The following is a 21,722-nucleotide window of genomic DNA, read 5'->3' on the forward strand; positions in this document are numbered from 1 at the left end:
TCTACCAAATCATCTTTACAATAAAATAGTTGATTCTTCATTAAATCAAATATTTCTTCATTTCTTGCACTGCACTGTAATTTACATTATTGTACTGTATGCTGGTCTTAGTTAGGTTTTTATTTTCCTTTGTCTAGCTCTTGAATGATGTTTTTAATTGTATTCATATCTCATTTTTTATGTCTTTCTTTTGCACTCTGTCTCTACGCTTTTTATGTTTAATGTAAAGTACTTTGAATTGTCTTGTTGCTGAAATGTACTGTATAAATTCACTTGCCTTGCCCTGCTTTGTGTGCATGAAATAAAGACAGATAGCTCAAGCTTTAATGACATATGAGCACATTGTTCCAAAAATAGAAATGGTTTAAATGCAACGTGACCAACCTAATATAACACCACATGCAGCCAGAGAATAAAAGTAGATTTAGCCTGACTCCTTACAACCATCGCATAATATCCTATACATAAGTACACTTCAAATTTTTTTCCTTTTGTTTAGTGTAGAGAACAAGTACATTCTGGAAACATTCATTGTTTCCAGAATGTACTTGATTTACGAAACAGATGATAAACAGCCTGAGATATCTTTTGAAAAATAAGTGCAGTTTCAACAATGTGTCTCAGTTTTCCCACATCAGTATACTTCTCATTGTCATCATATGTGTATTTTTCTATTCATTTCCACCCTGTGTAGTAATGCTGCATCACCACACCAAACTCAGGTTTTGGCAGTGCCTTAGCAACAGCAACCTGTTATTAATCCAAAGCTTTCTTACTACACAAAAGTTCCACAGTAAAAGAAATAATTTGCCCTTGTTCAGTGTCATTTCATTATGCTTGTGTATTTGCAGGTGTGTGTGTGGCCCATGGGACATAACGGGCATGCTAAAGGGTTCAATCTGGCCTACTGGATGACTTTGCCTACCTAAAATTGATGCACTTGTAAAGCCAGTTTTCAGAAGCAGGTTTAACCATGAGTAGCCTACTTAATGTAAATTAATGTTCAGAAGTTTTTCCACCCTGACCAGAATACAGTTCTCTGAAAATAAAAACAACCAATGCTGTTTGCATTTGGCTTAAAGCAGTGTTTAATGTTGTTGAGCTGTCTGATATAAGGTAAAAACTTTTATTTCCACACACTGACACCACAACTATTCAGTAGTTAAGACCTTTCTGAGTTTCGAAGACACACCTTTTTATGATGAAATCCTAAAAAATCATAAATCATTAGCTACTGAATTTTATCAAAACTTTTGATAAATTTTTTTTAGCAAAACACACATATGTGTATTGATGTGTCGTGGTAGTATATCCCCCTCACCCTCCCAACTCTCTTTCTCTCTCTCTCTCTCTCACACACACACACACTCACTCTCTCTCTCTCTCTCTCACACACACACACACACACACCACATATGAAATTCGGATTTAATTATTTCTTCACAAATCATTTCACATATGCAGATTACACAGTTTTTGACATATTTCAGTAAAGCTTATGCACACACAATGAATGTATAAAAATATCAGACTTAACACTATACAATCAAAAATGATCTTGCACTGACACTCTGGAAAAATTACGCAATACAGGATACATACAAGGTGGTGTTGTCCGCTGTCACAGAATGCTGCATCAGCAAAACTGCAGTTTTATCAATCATTTGAATACGTGAACATTTCTGAGTTACAAAATCATTTGCATGACCTGGTGCATCCATGACGCTTTTTTTTCCATCCACCTTGGACATGCTGCTCATCTTCATACAGGGAATTTTCTTTCCCAGGATAATCATATGACCTTTATTTTGCAACAATTTTAAATCTTTTCAGGGCAGAAACCATTTTTTTATCCCACTGGAAAAGAAACAAATCTCAACGAAGACCCCCCAAAAAAGAATCATTTATGCTACTAAGTTTTTGTCTTACATTTCACCTCATAAGACTCCCAGCTCAGCAAAACATAGGGGGGCATATGAACTAATGGCTATATCACCCCAACTTACAGCAAGTCACAAACTTCATCACTGCATTGACTTCCTACAAAAGTGTAGTATGTCAGGTAACAAAAATGCCAGATGAAGTTATTCTTCTGCGTTCATTTCATGAGAATTTTTTATTGCTTTTTTTGTGTCTGCATGTATGTATGCATGTATTTTCTGTGTCCCCCATATTACTTCATCACACATTATATTATTCTGAGTTAAATTAAATTATGATTTAATTATGCATGTCTGTTTTTGAATTTAATTTCTACAAAACTGTACACATAACCTGTAGGTCTATATTTTAGACCCAGCCCTGCCTCAGTGGGTTCTCCAGAATCTCGTCATAAAGCCAGCTCTGTGTGAACTCCTGACTCTTGTCCATCAGCAGAAAGAGGTTAAGATACTCCTCTGGATATACTTGGCCTGTCCGTATGTCCTCATCCATACCCATCTCCAACAACAGCTTTCCGCCACTGCCTGGAGACCACCGACTAAAAAAACACAAGAGAGGGAGAATAAGCAAGAGGTAAACAAAAGAAAATACTATAGGTGCCCTTTGTGTGTCTGCAAATCCTCCGGTAAGAGCAGGGGGCAGATATACAGACCTCTGTGTAGAGTCATGACTAAAACTGTGTATGTACACAGGCAGTAATATGCTTTTTTTCTCGTCAGATTTATAAAGCTATGTGTACATCTGATTCTATTTTATAAATCTCAGTCATTGCTATGCTTGGCACATAGGCATGAGCATCATTTCCACACCTGCAGTTTACCATAAATGCACGTAGAAAAGTCCTTAAACTTTCATTTCCATGTTGACACTTGACCATTCATTATACCTGTCAGTGAGAAATACAGTAAAGAACCTGTATTTTAATGACTGTGTTGCATCGGTGAGGTTCTCCAACAGTGCCAGAGCAGCCGTCTTTACGCAATATTCATAGCGTCTGGACAACCAATTCATCATATTTTTGCAAAACACTGTTGCAGTGAAATTTTGCTTGTCATTACTGTATAAAGAATGAATATTTTTCCAAAATTTTCATTGATTTTTACTAATTCCATGACTTTTTTTCCATGACTGTGGGAGCCCTGGTTATGAAACGTAAGAAGAACAATCAATGATTCTTTTGGGGTGCTCATATGAAAACTAACTTCATAAAATGTTCCACATGATAAAATCAATCACAAACAGGGAGATAAGATAAATAACAATAATGCTGAAATGTGTCACTCATAAATAATTTAAAATTAACTTTATAAGTGCTCCTTTGATTGACATTTTACAGAACACAATGTAAGCTGTAAAATAAATAGAGAAATAAAACAATCAGTGAAGTTGGCAAAAAAAAGCTTCATGGTTTTCTGTCTCTCAACCTTTATTCCATTTCCTTATCATATTACCCACAACTATCTCAGCTCAAACTGTGTGTTTTTTTCCCTGCTCTGAAGAATGTGTGAATTATGTGGAAAAGGGCATACACATGGTCTTTGTGCGTGCATATCGTTTATGCACTTGGTCCCAGGTCCTTGATGCAACATGTGCAACTGACTGCAGGCTTGTCTCACTAGCTGTGTGTGTGTGTGTGCGTGTATTGCTTACTTGAGCAGGTCAGAAAGCCTGGCCTTCCTCTTTGCTAGACACTGTTTGATCATCACCAGCAGAGTTAAAGCATTAGTAGGAGTGAGGCCTGTAGAGAATAGATCAGCCCGTGGAGACAGACGCACAAGGTACATGTAGTTGTTGGCAACCTGAGGGAAGGAAGAGGAAGAGGGGAGACGTTATATTAATCAGTAAATCCCAGTCAACTCTCCATTGCAGTTAATGAGTCTGCTCTCTTCTTTACCTTCCCCTTAGAAGGATGTCCACGCTGTTTTGAAGAATTCACAAACGACTCCAAGGGTTCCTACACAGAGATGAGGAGGTTGACAAATTGAAGACTCTATCTATCAAAGTTATCTTCTTTATGAAAAGGTAGACACTTTAGTGGCACGATCCACGGCGTTAGCTTCAAGGATGTAAAACACTGTAACATGCTTTTTAAACTAATAAACTGTTGTCTTTGCTTTAAACTAGTGTTTAAATGTCAACTCTGAAGGGATAGTTTGGATCTTCTGAAGTGAGGTGGTTATGTGGTATTTATCCATCGTCAGTATATCATATACATTAGGGCGGATGGCACGCTACTTAGTTTGGATAACTGGCAGGATTACCACCACGGAAGCTGAGCAATGTACTATTGTGAACAGGGACAGCAGGTGTACCAACTGTCATGTAATGTAGCTAATACTGACCACTGTTAAGTACAGCGTAAAACCCAACTTCAAAAGATCTGAACTATCCCTTTAACTGGTTTCAATACATTTTCATGGTCACCAAAATGTTCTTTGTCACCCTCTCTCCCATCATACCTTGTGCAGCAGTTCGATATCGCAGGCAATCTGCCAGAAGACACCGAAGGCTCTGTAGGTTACCATGTCACCTGGTGGTGCAACCAGTTTCTGATGGGAGAAAACAAACTGTTAAATATTTTACACAAAGATAAAAAAATATGAAATAATTAAAAAAAAAAAAAGAACAGACACAAGTTTTCCTCAGCTTCAGCTAGTGATTGGGGAATTACCACAGCTGAAAGCATAAGGTGGTTTTCATTTCTATAGCTGCAGAGGTAAAAATTCACTTGTTCATTTACCATGTATTCCTTCTCGCTCATGAAGAAGTTGAGCTCTATTCTTCCATATCTGTAGACTGACAGCCTTTCAAACAAAGCATATACCATCTTCAGTAGCAGGCTACGCTCATTGCGCGCGGGCAGGATACCCACCACCTTCACTGGGATGTCTAGACACACACAAACAGTGCGCGTGCACACACACACACACACACACACACACACACACACACACACACAAAAGCACATACTTTAGGGGGAAGGTGCAATATACAATGACAGCGTTCATTTTGTTGACTGTATTATTGTGTAAAAGCCACATACTGAGTCACTTTATTAAAAAACACATAATAATAAAGAGAATGTGTACAATGCATTAAAACACCAAAAAGTCAGAACAAAATGGCTTCTTTAGACCTAAGTCAATATTTAGTGTGAAACATGGAATGGTACACTCATAATGAAAGGTACCTCAAACAATCAATATTGAGCGTTGGACATGTCTTGAATGCAACTTGGTGTAAATACTCCATAATATTAATGTTGTAAATCTCATATTATCATATTGTTCAAGATATGCTAGGTGGAAAGGGAGATCACACTAAATACTTGCAACTTTAGCCTGCTTAAGTTGTTTTATTCTAAAATATAAGCATTTTTCAATACTGTATACATATTTCCTGTATGTTCTGGTTGTAAAGAGACTACTGAGAAATAAATATGTATGATCAGTATAACCTTGCTAAAATTAACAAAGTTTAAGGTGGCCTGAGGCTTTTGCACAGTACTGTATATGGTTTTGATGTGTAAGGTTAGGACTTGAGAGGCTGAACTACAGGGGCAAAAACCCCATTTGTGAACATGTTTGTGATGTGTGAGAGGTTGAATTTACAACACAGCAGTGTCTTGGGTTTTTCTCACCATCAGTCCAGCTAGTCTCTGATATTCCCAGGTTAGTGAACAGTTTGTCACTAAACATGCCCGGGGGTTTCACGATTCCACTGCCAATGGGGTCTAGTCTGAAGTAGTCACAGTGAACCGTTTCCAGCTGACCATCGAGTTTAGCTTCCAAGTACTACAAAACGAAAATAAAATCATTTGTCCAACTGTTACATGAGGGAAACGGGATTAACTGAAGAAATAACTTGTAATGAGAGTAGGACCCAGATTAGTTTATCTGCAGATACAAAAAGTCGTTTGATGCGTAGCTGTTTGTTACCTGTAGGTCAGGTAGGAAGGCCCTATCCCCTTCAAGAACCACAACTCTCTGAGCTCCAGCTTTAAGAAGTTTCCTGGTCAACACCCCTGGACCTGTGAAAGACAGACACAAACACACCCATCAGTTTAATGTTGTGTCACAGACAATAAATCATACGTACACATATTTTCCTTTATTGCACCCGAATCAAAAACAATATGTTTGCAAATGTTTGTGCCAAATTAGATAGAAATACCAAACCAATTTACAAATAACAAAAGGTCATGCATTAAGTGCGCCTCTGTGTTTCTCTGTGACTTACACACCTGGGTTACAATCGAAGACAACAGTTTTAACATCTTCAGGAACCACAAGCTCTGCTACCCGTTGAGCCAGGTCTGGGTCCACTATGAAGTGTCGCTTTGATCTACAGGCCTGAACAAGGCATAAATTTGCTTCGTCACTCCCAGGATCCAGGATGTCATACTGAGACAGAGGACGATACTGGCCCTGGAGAAAGATAATAATAGACACTGAGTGAAAACAATCAATTTTCTATTCATTTTTCAGTTCACTGAAACACAAACAAAGTAGCCAAAAGAACCTCAAGAATTATACAGTGTATTAAAATAAAACCATCTAAATTGAAAATGTAACAGGGCATAATTGGATCCTAACAGCAGCATAAAATAACTGAATACAGCAAACTAAAACACAGTATCAATGAGAATACAAACAGCTGTTTGGGGCAAAACATTTAGGCCTGGTGCAGGGTCAGAGCCATGTGTTGTGCACCTCAACAATTAAGGGAAAAAACAGCTGATTATGGGAGGTATCAGACCATGGTGTTGAAAAGAAGGCAGATATGCTGGAGTTAAAATATGCTGTCATGATCCCCTATGAGAAGTTGGTGGGCCGGGCTGTTTGGCTTGCCCTTCTGTCACTGCAACCAACACGTGAGATGGCTAAATCGTTGGAGGATCATACATCATTTGTGATAACACATCATGTAAATACCACAAAAACAAAAGATGAGACATCTGTAAATCCACAGCAGATAGGTTATGTATTTCATTGCCAAAAATATGTTTGCTTACCTGTAAAGCCACTGCAGACAGGTTCCTGTGTGTGAGTGCTGAGGAGGGAGATGTCTTTTCTCCTTGTGACTGTTGGGAGTTTGAGCCAAGTGTGGGTCGACCAGGGACCAAAGAGAAAGAGTCGAAGCTGTAGGCCCTTCTATGAAGCACAGGAGCCCCAGGGACACAGAGTTTAGAGGGACCCACGGGGACCAACACTGCCTCGTGCAAAGAGGATTTTCTTCTGATGGTATGGCAACAACCAGAGCGCATAAGCAGCTTTACCACTGTACACATCTGGGTGGACATGGTGGACCTGTGGAACTGCAACTTCAGAGGAGTAAGAGGGAGGAACACTGAGGGACCTCTTCAAGAGGTCATTGCCTAGAGAGGTGGGGTGGGGGTAAGGATGGGAGGATAAATCTTATGAAAAACAGACATTTAAGTTACACTTAATGATATTTGAACATGTATCATCATGAAATAACTTGGGCAACACGCAAGAGTCCCAGAACTGTTGTTAAAAAAATGGTTCTAGCAGCTAAAATGCTGTCTAACCCTAGAAACCTGAGTATATTGGCTTTTTTAAATCAAAAACAAAGGAAGAATGCGATCAGCACTTCAATGAGAAATGTCTGAAAAGTTACACAAAAATGACCTTAAAATCAACTTAATAAGAAAGTAGTAATAAGTTACAAGAAAATGATCTGAAAATAATTTTTTTTTAAAGTAAAGAAGAGACAGAAAATGAGTGCTGAAACTACTTATACAGATATTTCATGACATAATTTTAAATACATTATTATAAGAATTATAAATACAGTTTTCTGTACATTATTCCTCTTTGTTTTGTTAATATCTACTAATATTTTGAGGTCATTTTTTGGTCACCTCTTACAATTTTTTTTTTGCAATTTGCAGGCCAATTCTAATCTCACCAGTTTTCTCAGGTCTCAGAGGTTTAAAAGCTTGTAAAAGGCATCTGAACGCAGCACAAGAAAACTGATGTCAGTCCAACTGTTTAAGGATGAACTCGAGTATTTAAAGGGTGAATACATGAATACATTTTAAATGACAAGCTTTGAATGTGCAATGTGATTAAGTTACAAACCACTTGATGGCTAACACTCTTAATAAGAAATGCCCCAAATATGTGTAAGAAATTGGTAAAAACGTTACACAAAAGGAACTTGAAAATACGTTTTAAAAAACATCAGCAAGAAACAAGTGAAACACTACAAGAAAATTACATTTTAATAAGAAAAATAGCAAGAAATTAGTAATAAGTTACAAAAAAATTACCTAAAAAATCAGCGCAAAATAGCAAGAAATTAGTGAAAGACAAAACAAAACAAAACAAAACGTTATAATAAAATTATCTGTAAATAAGCAAAAAACAAAAAAACAAAAACAAACGACAAGAAAATAAACTAAAGACAGTACTAAAAATGCATATATAAATATTTGTGTAACTACTTTTTCTAAACGCTAACAATATTTTGAGATAATTGCTTGATCATCTATTACGATTTGCTGGCATTTCCTTAAAGGTTGCTCATTATGATTATGATGATGATAATGATTTTTCCCATGTTTTGGAGAGAAATCAGTGTGAGTGCAGTATTTTCACCCGGCACGTGGTGAGCACCGTGCGGTAAGTTAAAACCCTCACTTCCTCGCCTAAAAGTGACGGCTCACACTATCGGCCTCCCTGAACAGGTACTCACTGTCATTAACTCTGTACATTCGCAAACTTTGGTGATTAACATGCCAAGAGGCACAACAACCTCGCAAAAAAAAACTGCTAGGAAAAGGCACTGAACAGTTTGATTACATTGACCATGTCAAAGTTATTAGCCGACCCGGCTAGCCCTGAGCTAACATACCTACAGCTAAAATGCATTTAATATCGTTTCATCAGAAAAACTACCGACATACCTTACTGAAGAATATCCGATTTGCATCCAAATCTATCGATATCAGTGATTTAAAAGCGGCTTATCTCTTCCAGTTTGGTAAAAATCCTCCGTGACATTGAGCCCTCGGCGGTGTTTGCGGTTTGCGCAACTCTCGTGGTGCTGCAGGCGCATGTGGATGTCGTCACTGACAGGCGACTACTGCGAGGACCAATCACAAACTTTGCTATGCTAACATCAGAGCATCATTGCGAATATAAAAATCTTTAAAAAAAAACATTTGGCAATGGTACCGCATTTCTAGAAAAACATAAATTAACCACAAAATACACACCTAACACCACATACTGTCTTTGAATGGATTTTTTTTTTTGCAAAAGAAACCCCCTGCTGCTGTTGTTATTATGTCTTTAGCACATTAGCATAATGTTGCTACGGAAGTAGAGAAAGCAGCGCAGTCAGACCCTCGCAGCAGTGCTGTCAGTCTGTCAGAGGTGAAGGTATCGCACTGAGCTCCTCCGGCCTCTCTGCTGTCACTATGGCGCGTGTTGAAACATCATCCAGCAGGCCGTACCACCTGGTGATCTTCGGAGCCTCCGGATTCACGGGACAGTTTGTGGTGGAGGAGGTGGCCCGGACTGTGTCCGAGGGTCCGAGCGGGACTCTGAAGTGGGCTGTGGCCGGCAGAAGCAAGCAGAAGCTGGAAAAAGTTCTGGAGCAGGCCGCCCAAGTCCTCAGTATGTATCTGATCAATCCTATTGGGTGTGTATGTGGAAGCAGGTTGTCCTACAGCAAGGATAATTCCTCTGTTAAACTGAGGTAATGTCACATGTAAGGATAATGCAGTAATTTAATCTGATTTTACAAGAATACTACGTGTGTCTGCGGCAAATCGAAATTGCTTAACTCCTGTTCTGACTAATCTATCCAAGTCTGATAGTGATCAGTTCAACACGAGTTATACCTTTAACTCTGACTGAACTCCAAAGTACAAGCAAGGTTACAACAAAAAGTTCATCATTTAATTAAAGCATTTGTTTTGTTGTCATAAAGGAGCGCAAATATTAATGCAGTCACATCAACTCCAATAACTATGCAGCCAATCCTTTGTTTTAATATTGAAAACTTGGTATACCCTGGGATTTGCCTACATTTGCTTACTTAGTCATGGTAGCTGGCAAAAAAATAATCAGGCACTTGAGTATGTACAATAGCAAGTAAGCTGTTGCCCTGCTGATACAGTGACCAGCAAATGGTTGGCATTGATACTATTATTTTGAGTAAATATATTGTTTGTTGATCGGCTTTCTTTCAACAGTATTCATTTTTATTTTATTACTTAAGAGACAGAAATTAGGTTTGGAAATAATGATCAGTTTTACTTTTTCTTAATCTACTACCTATTAATCATTTTTTTGTAATTGATGTCAGTTTGATGTCTGCGAATGCCCCGAGTCCATGTTCATCAATCCTCCAAAAGTCAAACATATAGAGGTTACAATCATACAAATTGGAGAAAAACAGGAAATTCTGCCTGTTGAGAGACTTTATTCAGCAAATTATCTGCATTTTGATTTCGAAACGCCATATAATTTAAGCTACTTTTATTATTATTATTATTATTATTATTATTCATGGCTGCATTTGCTAATACAGTCACATCAGCTAAAATGATCATGAAATTAGTCGTTTAGTCCATTAAATGTTAAAAACTATGTATCCAAAGGGATATGTCGTTATTCACTTACTTAGTCCAGCCAGCTGGCAAACCAATCATGAACTTGAGTATGTGCTTTAGCAAGTAACTCACTGCCTTGCTGCAACTCGAAGCAACAGTAACAAGTTTTCCTACTAGATAATGTAAATAACTAATCAATTAAACTTTTAGTATATAAATTTATCTATTTAATTGCAACAAATGCTCCTCACAATTAAGCAAAACAGAGAAAAACAGGAAATTCTGTCTGAGAAGCTTTTCAGCAAACTTATTTTTACCTTGTACTTAGTAAACATCTTAAATGGCTAATAAAATTTGAAAATACTTAGCAATTAATTTTATGGTTGACTAACTGAAGTACTGACTAATCATTTCAGCTCTAACAAAAATAGAAATATAGTATAATTCCCCAAAATGCAATTAAAATGTGGAATATGTAACAAAATATGTACTGAATACCAGTATACATGTATTAAGTCTGCCTGTATATTTGCCTGGTTGACAGTTTGTATCCATGCAACACTCTAAACATAGAAAATAAAGTCTATGACTCAATCAAGACCAGGGAGCTATTCTGCTGTCATGATAGTAATGTCAGTTTCCAGAGGATTAGTTAGTTATTCTGTTGTCCCCTCCTCTGCAGCTCTCTCCGCAGGGAGTGTGCAACAGCTGATGGAACAAACTGTGCAATCCCTCTCCATGACAGTGCGCACGCACGCACACACACACGCACACGCACACGCACACGCACACACACACACTCACAGCCTGACAAGTTAGCTGGTCCAGTTGTTCAATAAACACTGAAAACTGCAGTTTGAAACAGAAATGTACCTCTTCTCTCACAAGAACCAAATTGGCAATTTTAATAACAACTTTATAGTTTGTGCAAGTTCCTTGCTTTGTAGGACAACTTATGTCACCTGTGTTGTTATAGTCCGTTGTTTGTTGTTCCTCCTTTATTTACAGTGTCCTCATGTTCACACAGGTATACCCAACTCGTATATATTCACACCTGGTAATCGTGAATATCTTCAATTATTAACTATCAAGACTAATGTGGGAGAACTGTAAACATTTGTATTAAAATATAGTATAGCATCCATCACTACAAAGTGTGTGTTTATGCAGGTAAGCCGGAGCTGAGGTCAGAGGTGGACATCATCGTTGCAGATGTAGAGGAACCAGACTCTCTGGCTGCCATGTGCAAACAGGCTGTGATTGTCCTCAACTGTGTCGGGCCTGTAAGTAGACAACTACACAGAAATGTGTGCGCCTGTGACTCTGTTTTCTTGACACACAGATCTCTCTCCCCACTCACGACATGAACTATTTTTTTCCCTCACATCATCTCACAACGTTGGCATGTTGGCATCTCCCTTTTGCATCAGTGTGGCTCCACATATCCCTGTTTTTTTTTCTCCTTTTCTCTTTTCCTCTCTCTTTCTCTCTCACACACACAGAGCAGCCTTCATTTACACAATGAAGGCCACTGACTTGCAGCACACAATAAGTCGTATTGTGTTAAAGTCAGAATGGAAAGTAGGTTTTCAGCATTGCTTTGTGTCCTATGCATCATTCAGGTTCTTGTTTTAAACCAAATTCTTCTGCTGCAAGAACCACCACTGTTGCACACAGCAACACTTTGCCAGTGTGGTTAAAACAGAGACACCCAGTTGAAGCCACAAGACATATGTAATGTAATAAAACAAAAATGATCAGGTTGAGAAACCCTATATAATATTCTTAAGACCACAGGTCTTACATAACAGCCAGAACATGAACAAGAACATGGTGTGTTACATGTGAAGAACGTTCCTCACTCTGCAGGTCGGACTGTTTCGTATGACCTGAGGCAGCCTTGGAAACAAAGTTACACAATTTACTGTTAAAGACCACAGACTGAAAGCCAACTCATAAGAACTACAAGAATCGTATGACTTACATTTAATATTGAACATGTGTATATGATACACTTGACAGCACAATGAACAAGTTTAACTGGATTTTCCTGTAAAGCCAGGTTTCTGCAGCTGCAGTGTTTCTGTGTGGAAAGCCACAGAGGGATCACATCTTTGTTGCTATACTGGCAGCATTGGGGTGTCTGTGTGGATCTATAGCATTCAAAATGAATTAGATATGAAGAAATCTATAGTTTTTGCATTATCATGGTTCTCGTAACCCAAGAAGCCTCTTACAACCTTTAAACCTTGCTCGACTTTGTGTGTGGAGGATTGCACTGTCTAGTAGCAATGTTAAGTGAAAAGACCTTGAACTGTCCAGTTGCCCTGTGATATGCAAGGGAGGAAATTAGTTGTGACATTGTAGATATGAGCTGCGACAGAGGACAGTTTCTTTGAGTTTTTGATATGATGGTGTCTATGCATGCATGCTATACCAACTGCTTCTCTGACACCAGATTTCTGTTGAATAAACGCATAATAAAATGAGTCAATGAAGGCTGATCAAGTTTACGGAGTGCTTAATGGCAGGTTGAAATGAGTGGCCAACATTATTTTACCAGGAAGCCTTGCAAAATCACAACATATTAAAATACATGTACACCATGACACAACAATTCACAATAAAACAGAAACTGACAGAGCTAAGTGTGTGTCTGAGGAGATGTGTTTGTCTGCACCCTCTTCAGACCAACACAGGGATTTAGCAGTGACAAGAACTAGAGTTGATGGGGAATCAGCCATCTGCGAAATAAGAGGAAAAAATAAAACAGTGCATTAGTTAATTTGTGTGTGTGTGTGTATGTGTGTGTGTGTGTGTTTATAGTACAGGTTCTATGGCGAGCCAGTGGTCAAAGCCTGTGTGGAGAATGGAGCCCACCACATTGACATCAGTGGAGAGCCTCAGGTATACCCAAAGTGCTGTATTTCTTTGCTATATTGTTGATTTTTCGCTATACTTTTTCTTTTCTTCCATGTGACCTCAATCTTACACCCAAAACTCAATATTGCTCTTATATTATTAATGAAACATAATTAAAATTAACAAAAGATGCTCTGATTTCCTTCAATCAGCATGTTTTCTTGACTCAAACACTTGACTCCTCAAAACTTACAACCTATATTCAAAACGTAAACAATATTGTTGAAACATGTTCAAGTAACTGACCTCTACACTATTGATTTTGCACAATATTTTCGACTTCAATCAAGTTGCTAGGCAGGATTGTACAAACAGGAAATGTAGGTGTGCCAAATATTTTTTAGCAACCATTTAAAACCTTTCAGCTGTTGGTAATGACAAATTTTAAACAAATACAAAGAGAACACATCACAAAGTGCAGAAACATAATAAAAAAGAGCTGTATGTGTGTCTACACATTTGCATGCGGTTCCTTCTGGTTTTATGCAGTTTCTGGAGGGCATGCAGTTGAACTACAACAGCCAGGCAGCTGACAAAGGTGTGTACATCATTGGGAGCTGTGGATTCGACTCCATACCTGCAGACATGGGGGTCCTCTACACCAGAGACCAGTTCAAGGGTATGCACATGCTGATACGCACACAAACACAAGGATGCATTTAAGATGACCCCCCCGACACACTGCTAAAACATGGTGTGTGTTTGTGTGTTCACCTACAGGTACACTGACTGCGGTGGAAAGCTTCCTGACTGTCAGCTCAGGCGATGAGGTATGAAACTGCATTAGTCAAAGTAAACATTATTGTCAATTCAGTCATATATACAGGACATAGACAGGATTGAAATGCCATTTCTCCGGGACCCCCTCGCTGTACAAAATGCAAGTCCACAAAAGAATAGAAAAAGTACAAAAAGTAGGTAAGTACTAAACAAAAATATTAAAATTACAGTTGAGTAAATGAGCAATTACCCAGAAGTCCAACAGTGAAAGAGCCTGTCTTACCCATTTCTTTATACTCATTTAATATATTTATGTGGTATCATGTAATTTTTCCTCAAAGGTCGAGTGTGTAGGATTTAGGGCAATATCTTGGCAGAAATTGAATAACAATTCATAGCTATGTTTTCATCAGTGTATAATAAGCTGGAAATAAGATTTGGTTTTTTTTTTTAATAATCTTAGAATGAGCTGTCTATATCTACATACAGAGCGGGTCGCCTTCCAAAGAGTTAGGCGTGTTGCTCTACAGTATCCCAGAATGGACAAACCAAACACTGGCTATAGATAAGGCCATTCAAGTTTCGCAATGGCCTCCATAGTTCCCCTACATGCTTGACACATGGGAGAAGTTTCAATTCTGCAACCTTACAGCTAGATGCCATGAAATTATACACATTAGACATTTAACTCAAACATGTCTTGTTTTTCCTTTTTCCTCATTTATGTCATCCTCTTTCATTTAATTCATGCTCTCTGTCACCTCGTCCTCCTTATTTTCTCCCTTTGTATCGGTGTGTGCGTGTCTGCCTTTTTCTGTCAGGGTGGTTGTATCCATGATGGCACGTGGCAGTCGGCTATCTATGGTTTCTCCGACAGCCACAAGCTCCAAAGTCTCAGGAGGAAGTTTAATCACAAACCTCTCCCTACCGTTGGCTCTAAGCTTAAACGCAGGTACGTAGAGTAGAAATGCCTTTTAGGGTTCCTTTTTAAATTAATCAGATCCTTTACTTTTCCTCAGTTTTACTTACACTGCAATTTTGTCAATCTTGGTAAATAAATATTGTATAGTATACAGTATGTTTGCATTCAGAGCAAACTTCAGTTTACATTCAGAGTGAAATGTAGGCTAATCTACACATTTGAAAACTACTGTTGGAGACAGTATGTCTGTACTGGAGACCACTGTTGTATCTTAGTCTCTGTTTTTCAGCACGCATTTCTTTGTTTGTATTTGTAGGGGAGCTTTGTTCTTCAGCAATGAGATCCAGCAGTATACGGTGCCGTTCATGGGCTCCGACCCCTCCGTTGTGAAGAGAACTCAACGCTACCTGGCAGAGGAACATCAGGCCAAACCGGTAAGTCTTTCATTTCTGTGTTTTCTTTAGTAACGCTTCCTTTGCACTGACTTTCCTCCAACGTTTTACTTCTTAAGAGTGTCCTTGTATAGAAGCATCATTGAGACAGTAGCAGTGTGTCTAATTTCAGATATAACCAATTATGATTGATGAAGTTTTTGGGCAAAGTGGGTTTTGAATTTGGGTTAACAGAGATTCTCTAATCCAGTAGGCATGTCTCTACAGAAAAATCGGTATTAATGAAAAACATGCTGCTATCTTGTTCAATTTTTTTTTTCTTTAATTGGTATGGGACATGGACTTATTGATTCCCCCTCCACTTTCTTTGGACAGTTTATGTTATGCTGATTTACTTTTTAATTGATTTATTTTTTGATCATCTAATGAGATATGGCTTTTGATGGTTTAACTTTTAGTTCAGTAAATTATCCTCACCAGTTCTTGTTATTTTGACTATTGAAAGTTTCCTTTTTATTACTTCTGAGAGTCATCGTGTTGTTCAGCTCAATTTCCTCAACTGTCTTGCTTTCAAGTTAGGGTAGCACCAATATGAGCACAGGGTGAATTATGTTTGTTGAGCATCAAATATTTTGTCACTGCTGACTCTAGGTTCAGTACGGAGCGTATGCAGGAGTCGGAGGAATCGGCAACGTCATCAAGCTGTTGTTTGCTGGCATGATTTTCTGGCTTTTAGTCAAGTTCAGTTTTGGACGCAACCTGCTCATTAAGGTAAAAAAACAGAATTTAAGCTATTGACATTTTACAACTGACTACAACTGAGTATTCTGCTTATTATTGAAACAAAGAGGTCCCATACATGTGTGCTGTTAAATTTTACCGTGCTTATGTGTTTACTCACCTTCTCAGCACCCAGAGTTCTTCTCTTTTGGAGTCTTCTCCAAGGCTGGGCCGACAAGAAAGCAGGTAAAGTGCTTAAAGAGGAGAAAATAAGGTTCATACACTCAGTTATTCTCTGGTGGTTGTGCTCATGCATATGTAAACAAATCCATTCAGTTTAGGTAGTACAGTAAACTTTATTACAGACTCAGGGTCCAGATAAAGGACAAGATGTAACATAGTACACTGCAGTTCACCAATGTCTCCACAGCTAGGATCTCTATCATGCAGTACTAAACCTTGTTTGATAAGCCCAAGAAGATTTCTTTGTCAGAGTCATTAAGCTGGCAAATATGAAATATATACAATAGGAATAAGATGAGAGGGTCACAGACGTTTACCTTGTGGTCAATCAACTAGTTTAAAAGAAAATGGAGATTGTAACACACTAACAACAAAAATAAAGACATTAAATCTAGCAATCCTCAATTCCTCTCTCGCAGCAATGCACTAGAGATATTGCACAAAAGATGCCCCTCATGCTTTGTACCACACAATTGCTTGTGTGGTTTTCTTTGGGTCAGTAACTCGCTGCAAGTCTTTGTTAGTTAACCCATTACTGTGGTCACAGTTCGTTACAATGGCAATGGTACACAAAAATGCTGCCACTCTGACCAACCTGCTATGTTGATTTGAATGAGAATATCTGACTTACCCTTACTCCTCTAAGAAATCGCAAGATTTCTTAAAACAGTTTGTATGGTATTGACTACGGCAGTTACATTTCACTTGTACTACACCATCGAGGTCGTAACATTCTCATAGTGTCATAATAAGCCACTCAAAGTCTCTGTAAGCTTATTTTCTGTTGTTTGACCATAAGTATGCAGTATGGAGTGGCATACAGTTCTGAACAGACATTTTCACTCCATCTGGTCACGCACTGAGCTAGTGTAAGAGAATGATTGCTTGAGTCATTTGTTCTATAGTAAAATGTCCAAGATATTTACCTCGTTGCAGGTATTAATATACTAAGAGGAGGAAGCTCTGGTTGCTGACGTGTTACGTGTTTGTTCACGTGTGTATCAGATGGAGGCTTCATCCTTCCAGTTTGCTTTCCATGGAGAGGGCTACACAGAGGGACAGGACCCCTCCCAGGGAAAACCTAATGCCAAAATCCGCACGCTGGTTCAGGGACCAGGTAACTGAAAATCCTAGCATAATACGAGGTTTTTAAACGTGGTGTAGCCAACAGATGCTTGGGTTTCCCTCAAACAGTTTGGTTTTAAATATTTTAAGCCTTCCATGAACGCAGGAACAAAATGTGAAATCTGTGGACTAATGTGAACGACATCAACGATGTTCATACACTGAATACAGCGATAAAACTAAGCTTAATTCATTTTGCTGGAATGTCAAGACAAAAAAAACGACTTAAGACAGATCAGACTGACTTTTTTGACCACCTTAAACCAAATGATTGAGATCACGGGAGCTAGCCACTATTCTCGTAAAACTCATTTTATTTTGACACTGTAAATTTGTCTGTGACAGTGACATCGCTCAAAAAGTAATTTGGTGTGAAGCCGGTTGTATTCAATACTTAGTATTTCTGTTCTGTCCAGGCTGTGTTTAGTGGTGATTGAATTATCTTTCTGTTATTACTCAGAGTGTGGATATGTGGCCACGCCCATCGCCATGGTACAGGCTGCTCTAACAATCCTCAACGAACCCACAGCCCTGCCCAAGACGTGAGTTATCACACCCCTCATCTTCTGCCTGACAAAAAAATGACTTTATACCTAATAAAGCGCACAGCATGAACTGTTAAAGCAACTTTACTATTCCAACAATCCTCCGAGATGAGCCAATGTGAGACCTGATACATAGGTCACACATTTACGTGAGGGAAGTTTTATGAGAACAACATTTTTCAATCTATCTAGCTAGTCCATGTAAATGGGTAGCTACCATTTGAACTGGTTGATTGATAATTTCTGATAAAGAGGACATGGCACTGTGTAATACAATACCATAAAAGTTATTCTAGACCATCCTGTAGCCAGAGAAACAATTGATTTGATGTTTACAGTTCAGTGTTTTAACATCCATGAATTTCATGAATGTCACTTGATAACATTTCTGAGACCTGTATGTGAAATGAATTTTTCATCTTTCATTTCCAGGGGTGGAGTTTATACTCCAGGAGCTGCTTTTGCTAAAACAACACTGACGGACCGCCTCAACAAACACGGCATCCAGTTCTCTGTCATCTAAAGTTTGTCCCCTTCCCTGATGCCATACTACAGGTTTTTCAGCACTTACTAATATGCATATTAACAACTGGAAAGTTTTAGAAGAGAACTATTTCATCACAAGGGGGCTTGAGATGGAGTGCACTTTCAGATTACGTTCTAACACTTTTTGATGGTACTTTGAGCATTTTTTTTTCATTTGTTTAGAAACTTGTGGGTCTTTGTTTGGCTTAAATGTCTACCATTAACTCTGCTTGAATTTTGGCCTGGGTTTATGTAATTGTTTTTCATATTTTTACCAAACTAGACAGAAAATGGTTTACTTTTAGTTTCTCTCTGACACTGTACACTATCAGGTGATAAAAGAGAAAGCTGGTAGGTGGTACTTTCATCATACCAAAGTTTGATTAGTGGCATTTTGTTCAAATGGAAAGTAAACTATGATCTGACAGTGTATGATACAAATTCTCTAATGACAGTGTATCCACATAATCTGAATAAAAACTGACTCCTCAGTTGCTACATCTTCATGATACAGTCTATATGGTGTGAATGGATAGTTCTATTGACGACCCATGTAATTAAATAGCAACAATATAGCAAGCTAATAGCTTTATAGCATTAATGTAATGGTCCTGGGCAGTATTTCCCATGGATTATCATTTATGATTAGTAAAGTGGGTTGCAATCAGTGCTACAGATGTCACAAACTGTATTAAAAACTGTCAGTGTCAACTGTGTACGAAAAGTACACTTATACAATCTTTGTAAGTGTTGTCCTTGTGACATACAGTAGCTTCCTACGCAAAAGGGCATTGCTCGCTAAGTAGCACTAACATGGTAGCTCTACATGTAATCTGGTTCAGTGGAATAGAGCTGTCGACAGAGAATAGAAACCTGCTGTGGGTGTGTGTGTGTGTGTGTGTGTGTGTGTATGCGTGCGTGTGCACGTACATGCTTGCCTTTCCTGGCTTGGCCTGTTAACTAAAAATCATGATTGTTTTTGACAGATAATAGTCAGACTATCATTAAATTCTCCTTCCTTCTTGAATCTTGTTTTGGAACTGAATGTTGCAACAATTCACCGATCCAAACGTTCACTTTTGAGGCCCGCCAGAAAATGCATCTAGTTGTTTGTGCACGAAATGGCATGAGTTACTTCATGAGACTGAGCGAATCCTCTCTGCTGTTTTGTTAACAACTTTGTGGAAAGTTTGTGTTTTTTCTTTTATCTTAAGAAGTTTCTCTCTCCTGCAGACTAGAATTGTTGTATCCACAGTGTGATCTCGGTCCTTGCTTTCCACGTTTGAGTGTTTGAGCATTTAAGCATTGTGTGCATGTGACAAGAAATGTTTTGAGGGTGTTTCTTTTTTTGGCGTGCTTTGCTTTGTATGGGCCTCATAAATAAAATCACTCTGCTAATAGAAGTAAGTCTTGTGTCTTTCTTTGCATAGATTTATGGAAACATGTCAGCCATGTGCACAGCTGCACATGTCAATTGGAAGAGGTTTTCATCTTAGATCAGTGGTTTACATCAATAAAGATATTAAAAGATTATCTAGCTATTTTACATCCATGCTGAATCTTAGAGTGAGCGATTGTTCTACAAGATCACAGTAAGTTTATGATCACATTAACTATGCAGGCTCACCGCCTGATCTCATTAACTAACTGGTAATCACACACTTTCTGCAGCACTTCGGGATCAGCTGTAAATATGGCAGAGACAAGCCTCTAACAAAGCAGGGCCTTAAATCACTGATTGAATCTAAATATAGAGACTACTAAAAAGGCATACAACACCATGTAATGTTAACTTAGAGCCTGGGACTCTTAAAACACAGGTTCCTTAAATCAGGGGACCCAGATACACACAGATGCCTAAAACACCAGTCATTAAAACATGAAAATAATTAAATAATTTACACCCTGCTTTGCAGCAGGGTGTAAAATCACTAAAATTCCAGGTCCATTCCAGTCCAGCATATTCTCTCCTATGTACAGGTTCTCGGCCTCCGTGGCCCCAATGTTGCGCCCACTTCATTTATGTGATAACTTACCAATTACAGTACAGATTCAGATTATGAATATAAAATATAAATCAACTAAAATTGGTACATTCGGACTGTTAAGGTCAAAAAACGCTCCACTGAAACTCTGACTTGGAATTTGTCATTTTGACTATTTTCCACCGGATGATGTCATTTTGACCATATTTGGCACATGGAGAAAATACATACGAATTGCACTAGATGCAGTGTCAGTCAGTGTTGCTGCTAATCATTGACATATCCCAGACTCTGATAATCTTAAAAAAATCTACAAAGCCTGTAGAGTATAGAAAATATGCTAATTTTGTGTTTTGTTTTTCTTTACAAAAACATAGTGACATCATTAATGAATAAATATTTTATATTTGATATTAGGACTGATGTTGATTTTAAAAAGAAAACAATGAAATTAGAAAAACATATATGTATATTAATGAATAATATTTTTAGAGCCTGATGCAAGTGCATTTTGTGTGCAGAGTGGTATGTGCAGAGTATGCGCATGAGCACACTGCACAAAAAAATAATTATATGTAAAATGCTGCTGCTTCTCATTGATATATCCCAGGCTGTGCAAAAATAAATACATAAATAATCTACTTACCATGCAGCTTATTTAAAATAATTCTTTTTTTCTAAAAACATAGTGGTATCATAACAAAAATCTGGATTTAAAGAGAATTTGTTAAATTTCTGAAAATTATTATTTAATATTTATGATTAAGACCGATGTTGATTGAAAAAAATAGCAAACAGCTTAATTTTAAAAAACCTCATTTTGACCGCAGAGCCATATGAGTGTGTCGTTTTCAAGTGGGCCCTAAGGTTTGAAGGCCTTTTTTTTTTGCACCACCTCATAGATAACGAACAGTCCCTAACCACAGGTGGAGGCGCTTGCGTTAGCAGGTGGGAAACATATATCAGTGGGATGATGGGTTTTCTTCTAATTCCACATGAACAAAGCTTTGCCTTTCAAAGTATAAAAACCTCACACACACACACACACACCCGGCAGCCAGCTGAGGCTAACATTAGCCCTCAGCGGTTTAACAT

At 38.2% G+C, this 21,722-nt stretch overlaps 2 protein-coding genes across 2 annotated transcripts; one reads left to right on the top strand and one right to left on the bottom strand.

The window, feature by feature from the left end:
- Positions 1–1,064: 1,064 nt before the first annotated feature.
- tfb2m (transcription factor B2, mitochondrial) lies at positions 1,065–9,002 on the bottom strand. The gene is made up of 10 exons (XM_042504888.1): positions 8,873–9,002; positions 6,956–7,318; positions 6,185–6,368; positions 5,880–5,971; positions 5,582–5,735; positions 4,682–4,830; positions 4,401–4,490; positions 3,836–3,895; positions 3,592–3,740; positions 1,065–2,479 (listed from the first exon to the last, which is right to left on the bottom strand). Exons 2-10 carry the CDS (start codon positions 7,241–7,243, stop codon positions 2,290–2,292), a joined length of 1,356 nt encoding a protein of 451 aa, XP_042360822.1. The 5' UTR covers positions 7,244–7,318; positions 8,873–9,002; the 3' UTR covers positions 1,065–2,289.
- Positions 9,003–9,308: 306 nt separating this feature from the next.
- On the top strand, positions 9,309–20,045 carry LOC121956642 (saccharopine dehydrogenase-like oxidoreductase). Its single transcript, XM_042505018.1, has 12 exons — positions 9,309–9,587; positions 11,699–11,811; positions 13,355–13,435; positions 13,940–14,069; positions 14,171–14,220; positions 14,992–15,122; positions 15,409–15,526; positions 16,136–16,255; positions 16,394–16,450; positions 17,453–17,564; positions 18,033–18,114; positions 18,550–20,045. Exons 1-12 carry the CDS (start codon positions 9,389–9,391, stop codon positions 18,638–18,640), a joined length of 1,284 nt encoding a protein of 427 aa, XP_042360952.1. The 5' UTR covers positions 9,309–9,388; the 3' UTR covers positions 18,641–20,045.
- The last annotated feature ends 1,677 nt before the right edge of the window (positions 20,046–21,722 follow it).

The sequence above is a fragment of the Plectropomus leopardus genome, chromosome 1 (genome assembly GCF_008729295.1).
Source record: "Plectropomus leopardus isolate mb chromosome 1, YSFRI_Pleo_2.0, whole genome shotgun sequence".
In the NCBI taxonomy this organism is placed as follows: Eukaryota; Metazoa; Chordata; class Actinopteri; order Perciformes; family Serranidae; genus Plectropomus; species Plectropomus leopardus.

Coding starts and splice junctions, on each gene's coding strand:
- tfb2m (XM_042504888.1), bottom strand. CDS start 7,243: ATGTCCACCCAGATGTGTACAGTGGTAAAGCTGCTTATGCGCTCTGGT. Junction 4,491..4,681: donor TGAGCGAGAAGGAATACATG/GTAAATGAACAA, acceptor TTCTCCCATCAG/AAACTGGTTGCACCACCAGG. Junction 2,480..3,591: donor AGGCTTTCTGACCTGCTCAA/GTAAGCAATACA, acceptor GTGTTTTTTTAG/TCGGTGGTCTCCAGGCAGTG.
- LOC121956642 (XM_042505018.1), top strand. CDS start 9,389: ATGGCGCGTGTTGAAACATCATCCAGCAGGCCGTACCACCTGGTGATC. Junction 14,070..14,170: donor CACCAGAGACCAGTTCAAGG/GTATGCACATGC, acceptor GTTCACCTACAG/GTACACTGACTGCGGTGGAA. Junction 17,565..18,032: donor CACGCTGGTTCAGGGACCAG/GTAACTGAAAAT, acceptor GTTATTACTCAG/AGTGTGGATATGTGGCCACG.